Below are 22,820 nucleotides of genomic sequence, written 5' to 3' on the forward strand. Positions count from 1 at the left end.
AAATCTTTATCTTTTGGCATGTTTCTTGTGTTAAGTTCCTTGTTTTAGCCATTTTTGATCTGAAGAACTTTCAGATGTGCTGGCTTTATATAGACACAAAGCACCCTAACAAAAATTGTCTTCAATAAAAAGAATGATCTTCATTAGTGGGTCAGTGGTGCCACAATACTCAAAATTTCTTAAATATTTTTCTGGAGCTAATCAATTTTAAGTTTTTAATGGCTGATTTTAGGATTGGTTTAGTATTGTGGCTGTGACTGTACAAAAACAAATTGCACTTGGAAACTTAAGAGTGATTGTTAATGCAACAGAGCACAAATGCATGGGGTGTCCGAAAACTTTTCTCCACCACTGTATTGTGTCTAACACTGGCTAATTTTAAGTCTGACACACACACCTGCTTGCACTTGAAACATAGCTCTGCAGTGCTTCGCTAAGTCCAGTGTCCTTATGGGTTTAATATGACATGGCATCATACTTGGCAACATACTCTTTGTGTGTGTGCCTGTGCATTGGTGTGTGTGTCTTTGTTTTCTTCCTTTCTCTCTCTCTCTCTCTCTCTCTCTCTCTGTCTTCATCTTTTTCTCTCCCTCCCCTGACTAGTTCCCCTCAGATGCTTGACAGACAGCTTCCTAGGAGCTGTGTGGTTTGGAGAACTGGGGAGATGATTGCATGAATTCATGAATAAATGAGAGCATGACTTGTAAAGGGAGAGTGAGGCCTGTTAGGCCTCAAGTGGCCATGTTTTATTAAACAGCCTTCATCTGTGCGGCGAGATGTAAATTAGTTAGCTGCGGGGTCGAAACCTGGCGATGAGTAAAGTGACAAATTACATAGGCAATGTCTCCACAAAAAATCTGTGAATGAGAAATCAAAGAAAAAAGAAAAAAAAAAGAAATCCTGACTTTGTATGACATTATCAGTAACAGCAGGTTAACAAACTGTTGACTTGACCCCAGGGTCCGGCAACTTTTCTTCCTGCAGTGGGTCTGCTGAAAACATTTGTCAGCAGAAGGTAAAGTCCTGTATTGTTGGTAAATTGTTACTACCTGTACTGGGGGTTTCATTCCCACCAGGGCCTACAACAATGAAAAGGCTGCAGTGAAATTTCTGCAGGACACTAACAATTTTATAACATAGTAGCAGCCAAGTCATCCTGAGGAAAGTATTTTGTTTCCCCACTGGAATCGCTGTAATGACTTTGATGGAGCCCTGTCCTCAAGCATTTTCGAACAAATGTTATGAACTTTGACTTAAATTAAAGTGGCTTTGGCAAATACTGTCAAAATGGTGGGGGCACAGAGATTTGGACAGCTACATGGAGCAATAATGAAGTAAGACTAGTGGTTGGTTTGTTTAACGTCAAAGTGTTGGTCACTTCAATATACATGAACACTTTGTTTCTCTTTGTAATGCTTTCATGGATTCAGTCTTTTATTCTCATTATAACACTGCTGTGCAAGCTATGGCAAACCAAATCAAAGCATGGAATATCAGTCAAAACTTTTGTCATAATGTATATTTGTCTCCAGTTTTCAAATAATATACTTGTGCTTACAAGAATAGCAACTATATCCACATTTTCAACACTAATTTCCTTAGCATTTGCTACTCAATTCAGCAACCATTTCAGAGGAGGCAGCAGCAGCAGCAGCTGCTGCAGTAGGGTTATGCCATGGTCCATTGCCTCAAGGTGAGCCCATGAGTAAGGATAGCATCTCCTATTGACACCCAAAGCCTCTGCATCGACCGGACTTTGACTGACAGGCCCCCGGAAGCTTTGACTTCTTCCTATCTACTTCATGCGGAGACGCAGGAAGCCAATAAAGCTTGTCTAAATTTAAACTTCAGAACTGACGGGGGAGATAGGGAGGAGTAAATTGTTGAGGGAAGGTTTTTCCGGTCACTAGAAAAAAAAAAATTGAAAAAACGTATTTCCCCAGACCTAAACAGATTCTTTAATCACAGAGAATAGGAAAGTACTTTGATGAAGCTGACAACAAAGAGACAGTAATGAAGAGGCTGATTTGTTATGACTCCTGCACAACCACTTTCGTTGAGTCAGGCAGTTGAGGATTGTGTCTATTGATGTCATTTCAGTACGCGCCACTGCCCCTGATGATCTCTGGTGGTCACCAACTGCTATTTGCTTGCTTTCAGATCATTTATCCACCAATTAGTAATGAAGGTCAAGCTTTTGAGTAGATTGTAATTTTGTAGAGCAATAGATCCAATGCTTTCTTGCTACACATCAGTGCAGAGGGGCTAACAAGGTTTTTTCTAAAGTGCTTGTTAACCCTTTTTAAAGACATTGTCATGGTATTTGCTCCCTGGCCTGAGGAGGGAATTTGTACACATTTAAGCAGCATCATTTATTAGCTGGACATCACAACACAGCACAGCCCAGTCCAAAGCATTTAGAGGTTCAGTCCAACAGCACTTGGACTATAGATGTCAGAAGAAGGGAGAATGTTATTTCGCTTTTCAAGCCAGTACAAGAATGTCAACCAGTAATCTTTCTGGTTCAGATACTTTTTTGCCACCTCGGGCTTTTGTCTCCCAAAGGAAAATCCATTTTGTTGCACACTGGGTGCAGGTTGACTTGTGGCAAATATCATGTACCAGATGATGCTGATTAATGACCAAAGGCAACTATATGGAAGATTGTTTTTCTTACTCTGTCTTGTGTCTGACTTTAGCATTACACACCTACTGCTGGATTCAACATGTAAACAATTAACATATTCATGTGTAGGTATTGGTAATTACCATTCACAAAGTTTATTGCTAAGTTAATTTTAAAATCTATGCTTGAAACTGAGCCCAAAACAATCTACATGATCATTGCATCAGTGTACACAAATTCTTAGCAAAATGGCTCCATTTAATTAAAACTGCACTGGACTGAATGAATTGTGTCAACGTCTGTTGCAGCATAAAACATAATATTGACTCATTGTACTCCTTTTCGCTTCTAATTGTGACATAAAGCATTGAAAACACACACACCTAATTGAATTACAGAGTAATTATGCAACCGTTTCAAGTGGTGAATTACAATACCGGCAGGGGTGTTCCATGAGTGCAGACTTCAAAATATGGTCGTACTGGCATGAAAGCAATTGAAATGTAGAGTTCAATGCTAAGTGCCAGAGTAAACAGAGAACAGGGCAGAGTCATGCATGACACCGCTTCACTCTGCCAGCAGCAGGGAAGAACTCGACAGAGAAGGGCAAAGGCAGGGAGAGTGAGGGAAGTGGCCAGAGGAAGATAGAATTTTGTGTGTGTGTTTGTATGAGATGACTAGTTATAAAAGTAAGCGTTCAAAATGCGATGCAGTATCAGTATGACTTGTGGTCCTTTTACTTCATTTGTTAATCTGCTTACAGACCACACACATATACTCATGCACACACTTCATCCCCCGGCTTTTAATCTTTTAGTCTCTCCATCACTGTAGTGATATACTTCAAGGTGCCAAGCTGTCCCTATAGGCATGTGGTGAGTATGGTGAATGTCATCGCTGACATGTGCAGCTTTAGCATCAACACCAAATGTGAATTCTGTGAATTTTGATTGGTGCAAATTCTTGGTCCTTTCTCTAGTGTAAAAAACTTGTTTCATAGAGCAGCAGGCATCTGCGCAAAAGATGATGGGAAAACATCCATTTGATTTAATAATCTTAACTTCCTTTCATCCTTCCTTATTGTTTTCTCTTCCTATATTCCTCCCTCTGTCTTCTGTTATTTTCCATCTTTCTTGATATTCAGATTCAGAGCTTGAGATTCTCCCATTTGCTTTTCACTCTTACCTCTCTTTCACCTCCTTTCTTATCTATAACATCTAAACCTTTCTTTCCCTCTATCCCATTTTGCTTTCTCCTTCTCCGTCTACCAAACATATATTTGTATAACTGTCCATCCCCTTTCAGGCTGTATTTCCTCCATCCGGCCTGTTATAGCACTGTCAATACAAGTGAAAAGGTCTGAAAAATATAAAACATTCTGCCCTACATTCTCCAGTGTGCTGTTATCAGTATTCGAGAGGTCTGCAAAGGGAGAAACAAAACTCCATGCTGACTTGCTTGGCTGCCATTGTTGCGATCCCCCCGGTCCCCTTCTCCTCTGAGAGTAAGTGACCTATAGGGATGTGCCTAGAGATGGATATTTGAACGTGTGTGTGTAGTTGGAGATGAGATTCGTCCCTGCTGCGAAACAATGGGAACAGAGGTCAAATTGAACATGAGGGAGTGCTACCGACTTTATCTCGGTATTCTGTGAGTGCATGTGCATGGGTGTTACATGTTATGTGGGTAAATTTGTGTGTTTATTTGGATCTATGTCTGTGTGTGTATGGGTGAATGAGTGCGGTTGTACTTTATCTTTTTTGAAAAAGTCCAGTCCTCTTGTTTGAGCTTGCACATGTCTCTCTTATCTCGGGACTAACCTGGTGCGACAAAGAGTGCTTTTGTGTGAGCAAAGAGAGAGAGAGAAACAATAGTGGCGCAAGTGCAGATACACACAATCTAGCTCAGTGTGATGCTGTGTTGATGCTCAGTGTGAAAACCAGAATGTGTAAGGATAAAGGAGACAGAAGAAAAGTGTGAAGAGGACAGAGACTGACATTAAAACACAGACATAAGAAAGAAGAAAAGTAGGAGAAATATGTTGAAAAAAAAGAGCAGAGAAGAAGGAAGAAAAGGATTTGCTCTCTCATGTTCTATCATGGGCACCACTGTACATACGTTCTTAACCTACTATCATTCGTTTCCCCACCTATCATAGGTCCTAGCTCACTCACTTCATATAAATGGTAGCCAACACTTATTTTAGACTGTCTTCTGCTTGATAATTACTTGCTGGATTTCATTTGTATCATAGATTTTCACATATACTGATATAATGTGTCAGAAACTCTGACACATTTGCCATAAAACAATTCACACACACATGCACGCACAGAGGTTCAAGATCAAGATCATTATTAACCGTCCTGAGGCTGTAGAATCTGGTGTTATGCTGGAGAACAACTAGTTGCACATCGATGCACATGTTTGTGAGCCTTAGCATCTCTACATTTACAAAAGAGAGATATTAGTGTTTTCCGCGGGCACCAAAGGGGCCTCCAGTAGAATATTGCATTCTTAGTCTGAAGCAAATTGGAAATATATTTCAGGAGGAATGGAGATCATATTGTATCAGCTCATGTAATGTGTGTTTGCGCTTACGTGGGTGTTAAAACTTAACCTATACATCTTTTGCCTACACAGATACAGATTTTTGTGTTTATCTCTACAATATGTACTGTACATCTAAGTGTTTTTTGCAAGAGATTATTAAATCGAGTTTGTGTGTGCAGGCCTGTGCACTGCTGTATGTGTGTGTCAGTAGCACTTGATTGTAAAATACCACACTTTTACTTGTAAGAATTTGACATGGTGGACATATACACACACTATGCAAAAATCATAGATATAGACACACTTATACTAGTTTATAAATTAACCACCTGAAAAATAAGTGAAAAGAAAACAGAGAAATTACTTTCAAAAATTCGTTGGCTGCCGCAATGCTTCATCTGTATTCTTTCCAGAAGTCATGCCTTAGAGTCCTACTAGTCTGTTAATAGTATGTAAATATCATTCAAGTGGAATTTAAAATTGTTTGGCCTCTGAAAGAACTCAAGATGAAGAGCCTTGGTTTCTGCAGAGTGAATAGTAACCTTTTCTGAGGAATATTTTTTTTCAGTGAAAGATAAACGTATAAAATTCTCCCAGTTAAAACTACTTGTACTGTCCAAGACCATATATATCAATGAAAGTAGTCTACATAAAATTATCCAGATATGGTGTGTGTGAGTGTGTATAGAAGCACTGCTGTTACTCATATCTTCACATACAGTATCATATTCTATCCACACATTCACATAAACATGTGCATTACGCATACTATAACACTATAACTACACCATGATGTACATGATGGGGAGGTGCTGTGTAAGTTTGTTGCAATTACTATACCTGTGACCAGCTCTCTGATTTCCACGTCTCCAGTCTTTCTCAGCAGGCGGACCAAGGCAGGAATCCCCCCGCAGTTCTTCAGGGCTACTTTGTTCTCATCGTTGGCTTTGCCGTACACCAGGTTCCTCAAGGCTCCGCAGGCGCTACGGTGAACTTCACTCATCCTGTGGTCCAGCAGGTCGACCAGCAGCTGAATGCCTCCCTGTCTACGGATCTGAATTTTATATAACAAATAAAAAAAAATTCAAATCATAACTCAGTCTTCATAGACAAGTATCACACACCCACACACTAACATGTGCCATCAGAAAAACGTTGGTATTCAAAAGCTAGTTTATTTGTCAATGTAGGTAGCTACTTTGGTATGTGTGTATAGTATGTACCATATGTGAATGTGTGTGGCCTACAGTGAGTCTTTCCAATCAGATTAACAGCCCAAACATACTATGACACAGCTAATGATGATGGGAAGGAAAAGAGAGGTGACGGCACCCCAATTGCTTTATATAACAACATTGGACTATTTTTCATATGCACCATGGGTAATGGTGCCAAATGTGAGTGTGTGATTCATCCAATATTTATGATGGAAATGGAAATTATGAGGTTTAAGATTAAAATGATAACAATCAGAATCACAATCAGAAAAACCTTATTGATCCCCGTAGGGAAAATTCTTTGTTACACATGCACAACAGTTAGGAAAGAGGAAGGAAGGAAGGAAGTAAAAAAGTAAAAAGTACTATGAAATAGCAATAACAATAAATGCACACTAAGTTAATAGGAAAAAAATGCACAAATCAAAGTGAACAAAAAGTATTGAGAAAACCAGAATATATTTATATATATATATACTTTTTTGGTCTCTTCCCATGAAAAATGTAAAAGACTTAGATTTCAATATGCTTTTAACAAATTGAATATATATTGCAGAAATGCATTTGGCATTTTTTAAGTTAATGCAATTTTTTTATGTGCTTGTATTCACAAATTTAGATCCCAGTTTCAGAGAAGTATATCGAGAAATGAGGGTTGGAATAAATGTTTCCACAAAATACAGGATTTTGACAAGGTGATACCAATAGTAATCGCTTCTTTTATCCATGACTGCTCCATGCATGGCATTGATTGCATGTTTATTATTGTAACTATGATGATAAAAGCCCTATAACCTTAAGGAAAGCCTTTTTTTGCTACATGTAACCAAATAGTTTTTGTACCTAAATCTAGCCAAATCATGACCCCTCCATAAGCTTAACCATGTGTTTATTACTGTTACCATAAATACAAAGGTCTGGTGTGCCACTGCTGGTGCACTCCACCTGTTTATTATTGTAATCATGACAATGAAGGTTTGATAACCTTGCTGCTCTAGGGGGAGTGTATGGTATGAATATACAAATATAAGTGAGTTCAAAAGCAAGGCTTTAATTCTGTCGAATGTTCTGATTGACTGACTGTTTTTTTCAGTGAGTCAAAAAGGAATGAATGAAGTGAAATGAAGAGGGCAAAACAGTCCAATTATCGGGCTCAAAAATTTTGTGTTGGAGGTTAAAGCACAAAAGACCAAACCATTCTATTACTGAAACCTTAAAGCTTAAAATACTGTAGAGAGCCTCATGCCTGGTATACCCAAAAAAATCAATAAGACTGTCGAGAAAGGTGTCAACATCCTATAGGCAGACTCAGCAGGCTGAAAGAATATATTTAATTTTTTTCTGCAGATAAATTCTACACCTGCCTTCATAATGGTTCTTCTGTTTTGGCTTGTTTTAAATGTGTATGCCTGCCACTAAAGAGCAGGTGCAGGAAAATTAAATTGAGGAATTTTAAAAAGCAGCCACACTGTTCTGTAAAGGATAGCAGAGGTCTCCTCCAAACTGTTCAGTATGTATGTAATCAGTCACTCTCCTTGTAGTGTGTATGTATTGTTGTATTTTGTAGGTAAATACACACGCAACACACACATAAACACAAAGACAGAGAGAAACAAGCCAATCAGTGGAAATTTCTGATTATATCCTTATTCTGTGAGAAAACAAGGCAGTCTGGACTGTTAACCCAGTAGGGATCACAGTGAGGGCACTCTGGTGTTACACATTATGCCTTTCCCTTTTGGCATCACATATTTCACATTATACACGCTTTCCCCTCATGGTGCATCACATATTGGCTTCTCCCTATGCTGTTGCCTTTTATACCCTCCCACACCGCTTCTCCACTGCAGGGATCTTCATCGGCCTTAGGGGTCCAAAGAGCTTAAAGCAGCCCATGTTTAGTCCAGTCGACAGGGGTGTAGCACTAATCACCAGAAACAGGCTGCTGTGATCACCAGGAGACTAGTGGGAACATGGGTAGAGCAACTAGTGTGCGTTTGTGCATGTGTGTTTTTGTGAGAAAGAGGGAGAGAGAGCTTGTCTTTCATGCTTTCGTTTTTGGCTGGACCGCAACAGCTGGGGCGAGCTGCTATAAAATGTAAATGACTGTCGCTGACTGAGCTGACCGACGTCAGGGTTATGAAGTAAGGATTTTAGCCGTGCAGAGCAACAGCTTGGCAATGGATTGGAAATGACTGTTTCATACTTGTTCCATTGTCTGAGAACAGAAAGAGGCAAACATAAATGAGAACAGCTTTATTGGGAATTTGGCTGGATTAGATTACTGAGAGAGTAGGAGAGAAGCAAAAAAAGAAAGGACTGAAACCGTCTGACACTAGGCAGAATGCAAATGTCACGCAATGACATCATGAGCATGCTAATTAATGCATTGTGTCATGTAGCGGCATTTAACAACTTTTCAAGCAGCTTTAGCTACTTTACAGTGAAAGAGGTTCTTTATAGCAGTTCCACGACAGTTTTCAACTATGTCCTCAATTTCACAAAATGACCATGCACAGTCCAGCCATATACTAGGTTTTGACCTAGTCTTTTTGACCTAGTTATTTAATCTCAGTCACTCAGCCAGATAACTGCATAATCAAGCTTCTTGACACCCTCTTTTATTTTTTCTGCAGGTTCTCCTCCAGATCTGGGACTTGAAGTACCAAAAAATAATTCTTAGTATCTGTCTCATCATGCAGCACCTAAGGAAGTGGAGTTTAACACACAGACAGGTTGTCAGGAACAACAAAGAGCAATAAATCAATGTTCCAAGCCCTTTTCCTGTGATTATTATTGGCAATTATTGTTTGTCTCCTGTGAAACCTCACCCATCTGACATGAGTAAACCATTAAAACAAAATTCTCAAGCACACAGATCTCAGTGTGAGTGCTTACAAGTGCAAGTTAAGTTTTATTGCTTCATAGTGAATACAGATGCGGGCCAGGTGGAGGGAGAGAATAAGGGTGAAAGGAGGAATAAAAAGCATCAGGAAGTGATGGAGGGCAGAGAGAGGATGGAAGTGTTTGATGACACAGCAAGAGTTTATTGAGCAAAATGACTTTGCTTATCTATTCAATTAAAATGGATTAAGGAATGCAATAAATGGCAAACTAACCTTGCGCCATTGGCCACACAACGTTCTCAACCTGATTTGCTGTCCCTCTTATGCCCTCCAGTCCTCGCCTCTGCTCCTGTTCCTCCTTCTCATCCCCCCTCTGCTCCCCTTCCCCTCTCCCCGTGCTGATCTCTACACCTCTGCCCACTCCCTCTTTATGCTTGTGTCACAGTTCACCTGTTATTCTATAAAAGCCATGGTACTATTACTTCGTATTGCCTCTGAGCTACCCACAAGGCTTTGCCAATACCTCTGCGCCTGTTCCTCTATTCCATGTAAAGAAGATTAGAAGCGCAGATTGATTTGTCTTTGTCTCCCGCTGTTCCGCAACGGCCACGGCTATTGGTAACCCATAGCGACAGTATATTGCCGTGGTAACAGTTAGCGGCGGTGACAGCTGGGATTGTGGGAATCAGAGGTGCTGCCGGCGTCAAAGCTGGCAGTGGGATACTCTCTGGTGACACATACCTGGGGATGGTGGCATGTGAAGCCTAACAAGTGTATATGAATCACCACATATGGAACGTCAACACTAATCAGCAAGACACCGCAGACAGTTTATTGCTTGCACGTGAGTGAGCGGGCAGGATAATTCTGTGTCACACCCTTCAACCTCTCATGCATGTGCACATTCAGGAAAACACACACAAGGGCTTTCATTTTTACTTGACACTTAGCCACGTGCTGACTGCATTTTCAAGCCTTTCAACCTTCGGCAAATTGTGTTCATTGCCCTAGGCTAACATTTCCCACTGGACTACTCTAAACTGGGCCAAACATGGAATTAACCTATGGCTACCTAATATTTTTTCTGAGGCAGGGACACAGCTAAATTTGCAGCAGTATTACCAGTAAGATTCACAGCTGGTGAGAATCCACCATGACCAATACACTAGAGGCTTTAATCTGTTGTTTGAAGAGTAAGGCAGCAGAGAAAAACACAAACTCTTCACAGAGGGAATAGGGAAAGTGCTTAATGGTCTCAATGAGCGTGTATCAATGTGGTCTCAATGTGTGTTGTTGAGTGGCTGATTCCCCAGTAGTGATATTGATGCATGACCATTGATACAGATGTGGACCCATTTTGAAGAGTGTTTCCAGCTTTCTGACACCAGATTATGAAGAATGACAAGAAAAGTTACAGAAAAGGGTGACTGATAATTCACAAAGCATCCATAAACTCTTAGCGCTCTGGACCACTGAAGCAAGGATAAAAAAAATAGGCATCAGGCCCACTCCCTACAGGTTACCTAGAAGGTAGGTGAGGGATTAACTACAATTTTGCTTAAGGGACACAAAAAAATGCATGATTGATGGAAAGAGCCTTTTCTCTTCCTTTTCTCAAAAAAAAGAAGCTATGAAAGTATTTTTAATTAAAGTAGTCACTGATGAACTGCTCAGTGTATACCCTCCCATAACTGACACTGAAATCAAACATATGCTTTTACGCCAACACTCATGCAAGATTTTACACAGTGATCAGAGGGGAAAACTGTAAATATGGTATGCACTGTGTAAAAAGGAAGTATTTTCTATGGCTCATCTGCTGTGTCTTTTTCTTCTTTCATACTGTCCGTTGAAGTTTGCACAGTTCACAGTCTAAAGATCTAAAACCACATTTTATCCTGCAGTGTCTTTATCTCATTGGCTATCAGGAAACAGTGAGCATATGCCTTAATTATGACCACGATAGAATTTGATCCTGTCTCCAGTACACACAAGACTTCTATATTTACAGCATATTGTGTGCCTGTAAATGTTTCAAAGTAAAAGACCATTGTAGAAATTAAGGGTTTATATCCACTTAAATGGTAGAGGGCTTTTAATTTGAGAGTGATAATAGAACAGGAGGAATGAAACAGAGTCAGGGGGTATGTTCCTGTCCCTTCAACCGGTCTGTTGGATAAATGGATATCGACAAGTCTGCTACACAGAATGCATTACTGATGTGACTTTTGTCTGACATGAGCGCATGCGTGATTTTATGTCGACACGCTTGAAGTTGACGCTTGAGCTGGCATACCTGAGGCCACATCTCACAGACACACACAAACACGCACCTAAAACAGGTAAATGTACACATGTGAACACACAGGTCTGCAAAGGGCTGCATTAACAATCTCTCTCCACACCTCTTGGATCACCTGATCCAAGACAGCAGAAGGCAATTTTCACTTGTATTCTGTTTCATTTTCTTCTTCCTTCTTTCCCTCTCTGTCCCTCTGTCTCTTTCTCATCTGTTTCTGTTCCTCTACCCCTCTGTTTGCACCTGCAGAATATCTCTACAGGCAGCAACGTTGTGGTTGTATTTAGCTGCTCAGTTTGTCTCCTGCCATCTGTGTCTCTGTCTGACTGAAAATAAACAGAAAATTCTTAGATCAGAGCTAATACCTCACATACATCAAAATCTTTGATGGAAAATCTTCGTTCATGCCAACTCAAGAACCAAGTACTTGCTTTAAATTAAAAGGTTTTTTTTTCAGTAGTCGACATTGGCTTTTATTGGTCAGTCATGTTACTGTCATTTTATGGAGGTAATTAGCCACTTAGAGCTGTGATTTGCGGTTTATTTTATAGGACAGCTAAGAGGGCCATAAGTACATCTCTAAGCAGCTTTAATATCATGGGAAATCATAGCTCATTGCTTGAAGATACCAAATTTGAATAAAATAAATATCTTGAGGCAACTATTCAATGTCCTGAAAATATAGGGAGTGTTTTAGTAATGTCACTAAAGTACTGGCTTAAATTACCTGCCACGCTTTTAAAATTATTATCATTTGAATCACTTGTGCTGTAATTATTATTTTGTGAGAGTAGCTGTCACATTTGGAAATGGCATCTGAATGAGGAGTGTTGATGAACAAATAATGAATAAATATACATGAATAACCACCAAAAGCCGTGTGTTCTCTCACACAGAGCTGTGAAGTGCTCTGTGTGAGATGGCCCTCATTTCTTCAGGTTCTCGCATCTCTGCAGAAGACTTCTGAGGTTCTCTTACAGTGACTGTTGGGTTCTTGGTCTCCAAAACAGTTCTTGACTGGTTCCTCTGTTTGGCCAGATGACAAAATCCTGGTAGGTCCAAACTTTTTGATTTTCGCGAGTATTTAGGCCACTGTGACCCTGGGCACACTAAAAGCTTTAGAAATAGTCTTTATACCCTTGTACTGATCTATGCCTTACCACATTTTTATCAAGGAGGTCTACAGAGATTTCCTTGGACTTCTTGACTTCATTTTTGACTTGACATGCAGTGTAAACTGTGGGAGCTTACAGGTGTATGCATTTTTGATCTATATCCAGTCAATTCAGTTTGGACTCTAAAGCCAACAGGATGCACCTGGCCATAACTTAGAGTGGCACAGCAAAGGGTTTACATGAAAGATTTCAGATTTCAGTTTTAAAAATCAGGCTTTTCACTTTATTATGGGTTGTTAAATGTACAAAAATGGCAGTTTCATCAATTTAAAATGAAATCCACAACAATATAAAGTGTACAAAACACAAAAGGGGTCTAAATAGTTTCTGAAGGTACTGCTTGTGAAAATTAACAGTTGATAGAAGGCTGTATGACATGTGACACACCAAATGTGTCATACATTTAACACAAGCCATAGGAAACATGAGGTACATTAAATGTGAAATATTACAACGACAGGAAGTGGTACATGCATCACAGATCCAGGCATTATGAATTAAAAAATTGCTACACTGCTCTGTAGCCTTAGGAATATTAATTTGAATTCCATTACACAAAGTAACATGTCTTGAACTATCAAACTACACTGTTCCCTATTCTTGCCTTTCACACTTCCCTATTGGCTGACTGGAGTGATACAAACAAAGTTCAACATAGCCTGCTAACAAAACCATCATGGAAGTCAATAGTGACAGCTGATGGATAATAACTGTGTGGACTTATCCAAGGAGCTATGTTGGAATTAATGGATGCAGATTCCATGTGAAGTAAACATAAACAAAAATAATACTGATCTAAAAAGAACCAATTAACACAAGGAATGTGTTCTTAACGGTGAGGCCCAGGACTGAGAAGTCGATGGGTGGGCGAGGAGAAGAAAGAATTATCACTAAATTATCACTAGTTCATGAATGATTTTTTTTTTTTTGGCTCTTAAAATTTATCTGGAACTGTTGTCAGAGCCATAAGTTCCTAAGGCCAAACCTGCAAAAGTGTAGGCTTATTAATAATTACTTGTTTTAGGATGAATCCCATGCATGGACTCATTCTAAGATACAAATGGCTCTCTTTCTCAGAGATATAAAGGAAGAATTCTAATATAATTATGATTTTAGATGAGAACATGCAGGCTATTGAAAAATCCCTATGATCTGTTGATGTAAGTCTCACAGTTCCATTACCTATAGTCCTATAATGGGAAAATATAAAACAAAATAAAAGTTTGAACACTTAAAAAGAACCAATCCAGATTTTGAGATACATAACCTCAATTAAAACACCATGAAAAGACAAATGGAGCCAGAACATATGGCTTTTCATTTGACATTAATTTGGTAATTAGACCTGAATTAATGTGTGGAAAAAAAGTGTGAAAGTTTTAGGTGAAGTTTCTACAAGAATGTTTGAATGCGTAGGAAGAGGCTGAATAAGACTGAGTTTGAACGTTTCTCTTATTCACTTCCATGGCAGCTAAACTGCATTGTTTCATGTATAAGCTGGAGCTAAACTGCAATGATTAATGGATGACTGGTGCTCGGGGCTGCTGTTATGGTTGCTTGGTTACCAGGTGGCTTGTACGTTTGTGTGTCTTTGTTCATCTCTGTACGCGTCTGTTTATTTGTGTGTCAGATTGCTTATGTGTGTGTGCCTGTGTGTGTGTGTGCAGTGTAGTCAGCTGATGCGATACATGTGTGCCCAACTACAATTACTGGTTGCCATAGTGATGGTAACTCCTTAGTTACAGCTGGCTCAAACAGGGATTAGGCTGAGAGAGATGATTCTCAAACTCTGGCTTATGATTCAAAAACCGTAATTCCTATTGCCTAAGTTTTATATTGTGTAAAAGAGGGGACTGTGCTGAATGCAGTCATATAAAGTTTGTGGGTTCAAAAATGTGGGAGCATGCTATTAATGCCCCTCTTTCTGGTTTTCTCCTGATTTTCTGGTCTCCTGTGAACATTGGAGTTGGATGGCACTCCTGCCTCTTTGAGGCTCATGGAGCAAAATGTGTGAGTCTGTATGCTTAGATAGTTACATTGAATGAAAGCAGACAAATTCATCAAATTTCTGGCAAAAAAATAAATTATATCTGAAGAGTGACATTTGTGGCCGTGAGGACAATTTAAACAGAATTTTTCAAGAACAGTTTAACATCTTTTCACACTCTGTTTGAGAAGACACCGCTTCTAACTGTGGAAATCCTATCCCTTAGATGCCAATGTAAAAATCTCAAAAAGGTCAGACAAGTTCATGAAACTTGTCTGACCATGACTTGACTGTGTAAAAAATGTGAAGGACATTAAAATGGCTGAACTGTGCAAAAGTCCAATTTTTTCTTTCAAGTTTCTAGGTGAATATGTGCACGAGTAGGAAGAGATTGAAGATGAGTGGGTTTGAAGGTTTCTTTCATTCACTCCCATTATAAAGTTTAAACAAAGCTGAATATTTTCAAAAGTATGAATGCCATTTAAAAGTTGAATACAACCAAAAATATAAGAATGTTTCTTAACAGTTTGGCATTTGAATGGAACTTCTACAGTCGTCCTCAAAATTATTCATACCCTTGCTAATTCTTGTGATTTTTGCATTTAGTGATGAAATTAATGCATGTTTTCAAATTTGTGTATCAGGTATATGTGACCAACAACTGAAAGAATGACAACAATACAAAATTCAAAAAAATATTTATTTCTGGGGTATTTTATCATTGGAGTCCCAAAAAATGCCATGTTCAAAATTATTCATACCCTAGTCCATGGTCTTCATTCAATAGTCAATGGCATAGCCTTTATTCTTTATGACTGCTTCCAGACGATTCCTGTATGTGTCCACAAGCTTCCTGCATGTCTCCTGTGGGATGTTGGCCCACTCTTCCTTGGCGAAAGCTTCAAGCTGGGTCAGGTTGGTTGGTTTCCTCGCCATCACTCTGGTCTTCAAGTAGTGCCACAAGTTCTCAATGGGGTTGAGGTCAGGACTCTGACTTGGCCATTCCAGGACATTGACATCATTGTCCTTGAACCATTTCTTCACTATCTTGGCAGTGTGTTTAGGATCATTGTCGTTCTGGTACATCCAGTTGTGGCCAAGCTGGAGTTTCATAGCAGATTCCTTCACATTGTCATCAAGTATCCTGATGTAATCCTCCTTTTTCATGATACCTTGGACCTTGACAAGATTCCCTGTGCCACTGGAGGAGAAACATCCCCATAGCATTATGCTCCCACCACCGTACTTGACAGTGGGCACAGTGTTCTTTGGCCTATAGGCTTCTCCTTTCTTCCTCCAAACATATTGAGCATCCATATGGCCAAATAACTCCAACTTTGTCTCATCAGACCACAGGATGGTTGACCAAAAGCTGGGATCTTGTTTCAGATGCCGTCTACAAAAGGCCAGGCGAGCTAACAGATGTTTCTTCCCAAGTAGCGGCGTCTTCCGAGGTTTATGTCCATGGAGACCTCCTCTGTGCAAGACTCGCTCAATGGTGGACCGTGACACCTTTGTCCCTGTCTGGTCAAGCATTTCAATTAGGGCCTTGGTTGTGGTCTGTGGGTTTGTGTTGACCTCTCGGCAGATTTTTCTCGCAAGTTTGGGGGACACTTTGCGCTTCCGGCCACGCCCACTGAGGTTTTTAACAGTGTTGAACTTCTTGTGCTTCTTGATGATGCTCTGGACAGTTGAAACAGGGACATCATACTGCTTGGAAATGGCCTTGTAACCCTTTCCTTCACTGTGGGTACGAACAAGGCGCTGACGTAGGTCCTCGCTGAGCTCTTTCTTCTTGACCATGATGACCAGAAATTGAGAATGACCTGAACACTTTTCCCCTATTTATACTCTTCTGGAAAGATGTCTTTTTTTGCTTTAACATTTAGCCCACCATCTTAAATAAAAGGTTTTATTCCATGGTGACATCTTGCAGTAACTACTGGACAAAAATTACCACATTTGCCACATTTTTGTTGAAATATTGTCAGGGGTATGAATAATTTTGAACATGGCATTTTTTGGGACTCCAATAATAAAACACCCCAGACATACATATTTTTTTGCATTTTGTATTGTTGTCATTCTTTCAGTTGTTGGTCACATATACCTGATACACAAATTTGAAAACAAGCATTAATTTCATCACTAAATGCAAAAATCACAAGAATTAGCAAGGGTATGAATAATTTTGAGGACGACTGTATATGAAAGTATGAGAAGAAAGAGTTGAAAAAGAAGCTTGTGGAGCAAACTGCGTAAGTCTGGTTTCTTAGACATTACATTGTGTTGCTTACAATCTGGCAACAAAAATAAAAGAAAAAAAGAAAAAAGATCTGTGAACAGTGAAATTTGTGGCCATGAGTTAAAAAGAATTTTTTCCAGAACAATTTAACACCTTCTCCCACTCTGTTTGTGATTTAACCCACTCTAGCCTCTGAACACTCCATCCATTCATTTATATGAAAAAAAAAAAATTGCCAACGAAATGCTGAATATTTCGGAAATTATTTTAGATACATTGCTGAGAAAAGTAATTCCAATCATCTCCCGATTGATCCGCACGATCAAGCAAATAATAAAGACTTTTTGCTTGCACAGCAATCCAACCATTTAAAGCTGCTTTTAAGGCTTTATGTTTTAATTTTTATTGCTTGTCATATCCAATCACAGCACAGTGATCAAATAGCTAAAACATTGTGAGGCACCATGTAGGACAAAAGACACCAGTAACAAAGCAGCAACGTGTCATGATTCTATTGGCTCAGTGCATGCTGGGAGGGTTCCCAGCACATCTCATCTCACATCTCATGTTACTGCAATCACATGATCAGCACTAACCCAATCATATGACTGCTGATCACAGTTTGAACTTCCTACTCATGTTGCCTTTTTAAAAAATGTGTATACAAGCTAGTTTCATCTGGGATTAACAAATCAATCCTCAAACTGCATTCAAAAAAGCAAATTAGATACATGAGAATTAACAGGATCAGTTTAGCTTGATAACAGCATCTTAGCCTGAATTAATTAATTAAACTACATCTAAAGAAAAGGGCCATGATACTTACATATATATGACTCTCAAAATTAACAAAACATCTTTCTTTGCCTGCTGGTAGCAAAGATTGTCAAAGCAACAACTTCTAGAAATGATTAATATTACATTTTTACCATCTGAATTCGCTTGCATTGGTTTTAGTCTTTGCAATGGAACAAAGACAACCATACCTGTGCAAACTTTCGAACTCTGAAACTTGTTGAAAAGAAAAAAAAAAAGAAAATGTGTCTCAAGATCAGCTAAGCTATTTAAACAATTCACCTAACAAGAGGGATATTTTTATTAGATTTAGGACACAGGTTGAGGAAACATCAGTTGTAAAACAACCACAATTCTGAGTCTCTCATGAAGGCCATGAAACATTCATTTTGTTCTGAAACTTTCTTTTAAATTTCCCTTGCTTGAAATCTAATGAATACTGACAGATATAAAGGAGAGAAAAAACGTCAATAACAGTCAAGATGCTCCGAGACATGCGCCATCATTAAAATAACGTCTCTATGGTATATACACATATCTGTGTTACGGCCTCTTAGGTGATCAAACGTAACATGGAAAAAGGGTGCTGTTCAGTTTTAAAACCCCTCACAAAAGAGTGGGGACGAAGTGGAAGATTTGTTTTCAGTCTCAAATGTGACAAGAACAATATAAATGACCATCTCTTTGAAGAGAAGCACTATTATCAGGATGAAAATAAAAATCAAAACACTATGTTCTTATTCATCGTAACAAAATAAAATGATTACTCCAATCACAGTAGAAAAGCCCAGTTTCATAATATCTTGCTTCATTCTCGCAAAAGGATCTTTAACCAAACTAATATCCTCTATCTGGCTTGGTGATCGTCAGTCAAGTTTATTTTTCATTAAAAGCTAGTTAAGAAATATGGTTGAGAGCACATTTCTGTGTGTGTTACATTGCATCATAATGCGCAAGCTGAATCTTGTCATTGCCTGCATGTGTGGCAGTGCGAGCACATAGCTATATGCATGCGAATGCCTGCTTTTATTCGATGTGATATGGAGCGTCAGTTTTGGCTGCTTGATATCTTGGCTGCTTGTGTAAATAGTGTTTAGCAACACCCCGGGGCCCTGAGTGAGACAATCACACAGGCTGATGAAGGTAGACCAAAGCATCCTAGAGTCAGTACACAGTTGCTATTTCCTCTATTGTAGAACACCTCCTTTCAGGCAATAATTACACCCATTACAAAAGACATGAACTCTTAGGTTTCTTTCTGAGGGATGAGGGAGTGGGAGTGGAATGAAGTGTAAGAGTGACTTCATTTTTGTTATTGTGTACATGTGTGAGTCTTTCTTTGTGTGGGTGGGTCAGTGGGTTGGTATGAATGAAAATCAGCTGTGTTTTCATGTTTACATGTTTAATTACCTTTATTAGAAGCCAGTAAATATTAATGTTTCTGTTTTTTTTTTTGTTTTTTTCCCATGGTTTGCGTAGTCCATAGTCAGCTTTTAGGATTGTGTTTGCACATGTGTACATGCCATGCTGGTGTGTGTTTCTTTGTACTTGTGTGTGTGAATAAGCATTTTAGCAATGTGGCATCTGTTGTCAATCAAGTTGCAGTAGCTGCTATTGACCAACTCTAATGAAATGTATTTTGTGAAGAAAACAAATTGTGAATGTCCTTGCTTGTGTGAACTTAATTGATCCTAAATAGGGTGGAGAGGAGTGTGTAAATGTGTGTGTGTTGAGGGGCATTTGGAGAAAGAGAAAAATTTAAAAAAAGGTTTTGTGTATCTGGGGGTTTTTGTGTGATTGCATCTACACTTGCCACTGCCATTGTTTTAGAGTGCCGCCAGTCTTATTAAAGAGTTTATTAGAGAGCTCCAAATGGGCTTTCCTCCAAAATTGCTTTTGAGAGACAAACACATGACTTTGGGACTAATTGAACTTTATTGCCACTATAAGGCACAACTTATGGATGGAGATTGCAGCAACATGAACTGGTTAGTTAATGTGCCATTTTGCAGAAGCTACTGCAGGAAAATGCAAAACAGCCGGAGTTGTTCTGACTGCAACTCGAAACCACTTGGTATTCACTTGTTTCCTTATACACACCTTTTTTTTTCCATCACCCAAGTTACGTCGCATTTCATTCTCTTCTAAATAATACTGATCCTAATCAAAAGCTCACACAACACTGAAAACACACACAAACACACAAACCTCAGCTTTGATCTTGTTGTCTCCGAAGCAGAGATGCTGTAGGTAGGCTGCCGCATTGGACTGCACTGATGGGAACTGGTGCTGTAACATCTGGATCACCTCTGGCAGCTCCGGATCTCTCCACCCAAACTCTCTACAGAGACATAGACAGGGACAATTTTGTTCCTCCAGCACTTTAACAAAATGTCTCACTGAAACACAGGAGATCACCTGAAAATAGTCCAATAAAGTCCCACGCTCTCTTCCCAACACACCCAGAGCTACAGATATGCAAACATTCACCAACAAGACCACACAGTATATACAGAAAAAAGATTAAAAGTATGAATGAAAGAGATTTAAATGTCAATATCCACTCTGTTCTCTTTTCGAGTAAAGAGTTCTCTTCTTAAAGGAGAAAGCTTTACAAGCTAAGCAACACAGTGGAACAGAAGTGATGCAAATCACACACTGCATATTCAGGTTGCCAAGACATTGTTATTTCAACCCATCACAGGAACAGGAAATTAGAGCAAGTGAAAATGAGGCCAGCAGGTTAAACAGAGGGCATCTACAAACATTTTTATATAAGTCAAATGGGGAAAAAAAATCCAGCTAAAATTGTGTCTGAAAAAAAACTCAAAGGCAGCTGGGTTTTCCCTGAAGAACACAGTGATTCTGTGAAAGTCTTCCAATTCTTTAATGCCAGATAATTCAACTTATAGTGACTTCATGAGGATGGAGATGACCTTGTTGAAGGGCAAGCAGAAGGGCAACAGCTTATTTCTGAATTCTCTTGATCTTAATACAAATAAAGAGAACAACAAATTAATGAGTCAAGAAATTGTTCTGAGTAAGCTCAGATAAAGGTGAAAAGCTTACAGAATTGCACACCACAGCATTCCTACTGCCTGCATGCTGTCTGCAGTTTGAGTGGTGTGAGTTCCATGCTTTCTACCATCGGCAGTTTACATTCCTATAAGCACCCTGGACAAAGTGAAATAAATGTTTTGTCCCTTGGTAATACCCAGGAAATTGTCTCCTTTATTGTATTACCTCCTGTTGATAATTGTTTTGCTACATTCCCCTAAATGAGGAAATTATGAGTGTGCAAGAAAGTGTGGGTGACTGGGCGTGTGTTTGTGTGCACGCAAGCAAGCGTGTGTTTCCACAGTCTACTGTAATACTTTCTCCAATAACCACCCTGTAAACTATTTCTTTGTTTCTCTTGTCTCATGCTCTTTCTCTTTCTCTCAGTGCTTTCAGGAGAAACTGTGAACCCCCAGCCTGGTCTGAAGAAAACTATGTCGAAAATTTTGCGGCTCCCATCGATTGTGGTGTTTGAGGATTGATTTTGTTGTTTCTGCCTTTCGTGTTCACTGCTCTGTGCCAAAAACGCAGCTCACTGTAATCCCCATCAAGCCATCATGAAAAATGTTGATATATTTTGCCTCCTAGCTCAGTCGCATCAAACACAAAAATTTGGTAAATATGGGACAATTGACCTGCCTGGGGAGTTAAAATTGATGGGGTGGAGGACTGCGTGTGTGTCTGTGTGCTTGAGTATGTGTGTGTGTGTGTGTGTGTGTGTGTGTGAAGTTTTTGCTGCAGAAAATGAAGCCTTGACACCACGCTCTCATCTCTGTCAGATCTAGCAAATGCCGTCTATGAAACATCTGTGAAAGGCAATGCGTTCACGGGGAGTAAACATGGCTCTCAAAGATAAAGCAAGCTCCTACGTGGACGGTTCTTTATCTGCCGAATGATAAGTGTTCATTCAGCCAGAAAGCAGGGCTGAAGGAGGGAGGCAGAGGAGAGATAGAGAGGGAGGAAGAGGGAGGGATTCCCAAGGCATTTAAGGGATTTAGGAGGAGAGACCCTCAAACAACACTCCTTAAATCACACAGCTAGATACCATCAGGGCAGTTTGTTTTGCTTGTGTGCGCATGTATGTGTGTCTGTATATGTGTGAGTATGAGGTAAGATTAAGATAGGATCATGATGTGTGTTTATGTGAACGCAATTGCCTTTGTGCCTGTTTGCCTCTGTGTGAGTTTGTGTCTGTCAGTGTGTGTGTGCAGACACTTGCAAGTGTTTTCATATTCATCTGTGTCTGTACTTCAATGTATGAATGAAAGCAGCCGACACTGTGTTAATGTGCATGATGCCGTATTTGTGTGTGTGTGTATATGTGTGTGTGTTTGTGTTTGTGTTTGTGTGTGTGTGTGTCATCCATCCCCTGCAGCCTCCCAGATCTGCCAGTGTAGTTAATAGAAAGCAGAGTGATCTGCTGATAAGATAAGAATCATGGCTCACCATTAATTAAAAACCCCTGGTGGAGAGAAAGAGACAGATTGAGAGAAACAGAGCAGGAGAGAAGAAGAGAGAGACAGAGTGAAACAAAGTGGGAGAACGAGAAAGGAGAGATGAGAAAATAACAAGAATATTTGGATACATTGGGCAAGAAGAAGCTGGTAGGAGATGTAAAAATAAAAAAGGGATAGAGAAGGAGGAAAAAAAACCTCAAATGAGATGCCAGTCATGTCAACACAGGTACTAATGAGAGCTGCAGCCCTGGTAGATGCACCGCCAGGCAACAAGCCAACGATGTGGGATGCAAAGAGAGAGGAATACAGCCCGTAAAAGGGAGAACTGATCAAAGAGGCAGTGCCAACGAAACTGCAGGGTTCACACTAAATACCCACACGGCTTTTGAGGGATCTGCAACACAATATGCTGCTGCTTATGTGCCATATTCTTTAGGTTATTTTATTATATCATGCCAAGAACAATTTGTTGATTTACCTTCTTTAAACCTGAACTGAAAGTTCTCGATACAACTCACCAGTGGGCATGAGAATGAATTAGGCAACGGTGCCGTACGGAGCTG

At 39.6% G+C, this 22,820-nt stretch overlaps 1 protein-coding gene across 1 annotated transcript in view; it reads right to left on the bottom strand.

Moving 5' to 3' along the window:
- ctnnd2a (catenin (cadherin-associated protein), delta 2a) overlaps window positions 1-22,820 on the bottom strand; it is a 291,359-nt gene that overhangs the window by 72,455 nt on the left and 196,084 nt on the right. Inside the window, exons 14-15 of the mRNA XM_041066353.1 lie at window positions 19,952-20,084; window positions 6,020-6,233 (exon numbers count right to left, since the gene is read on the bottom strand). Coding sequence (XP_040922287.1) covers window positions 6,020-6,233; window positions 19,952-20,084 — 347 coding nt within the window. The remainder of the gene's footprint in view (window positions 1-6,019; window positions 6,234-19,951; window positions 20,085-22,820) is intronic.

Source organism: Toxotes jaculatrix, chromosome 20, assembly GCF_017976425.1.
Source record: "Toxotes jaculatrix isolate fToxJac2 chromosome 20, fToxJac2.pri, whole genome shotgun sequence".
In the NCBI taxonomy this organism is placed as follows: Eukaryota; Metazoa; Chordata; class Actinopteri; family Toxotidae; genus Toxotes; species Toxotes jaculatrix.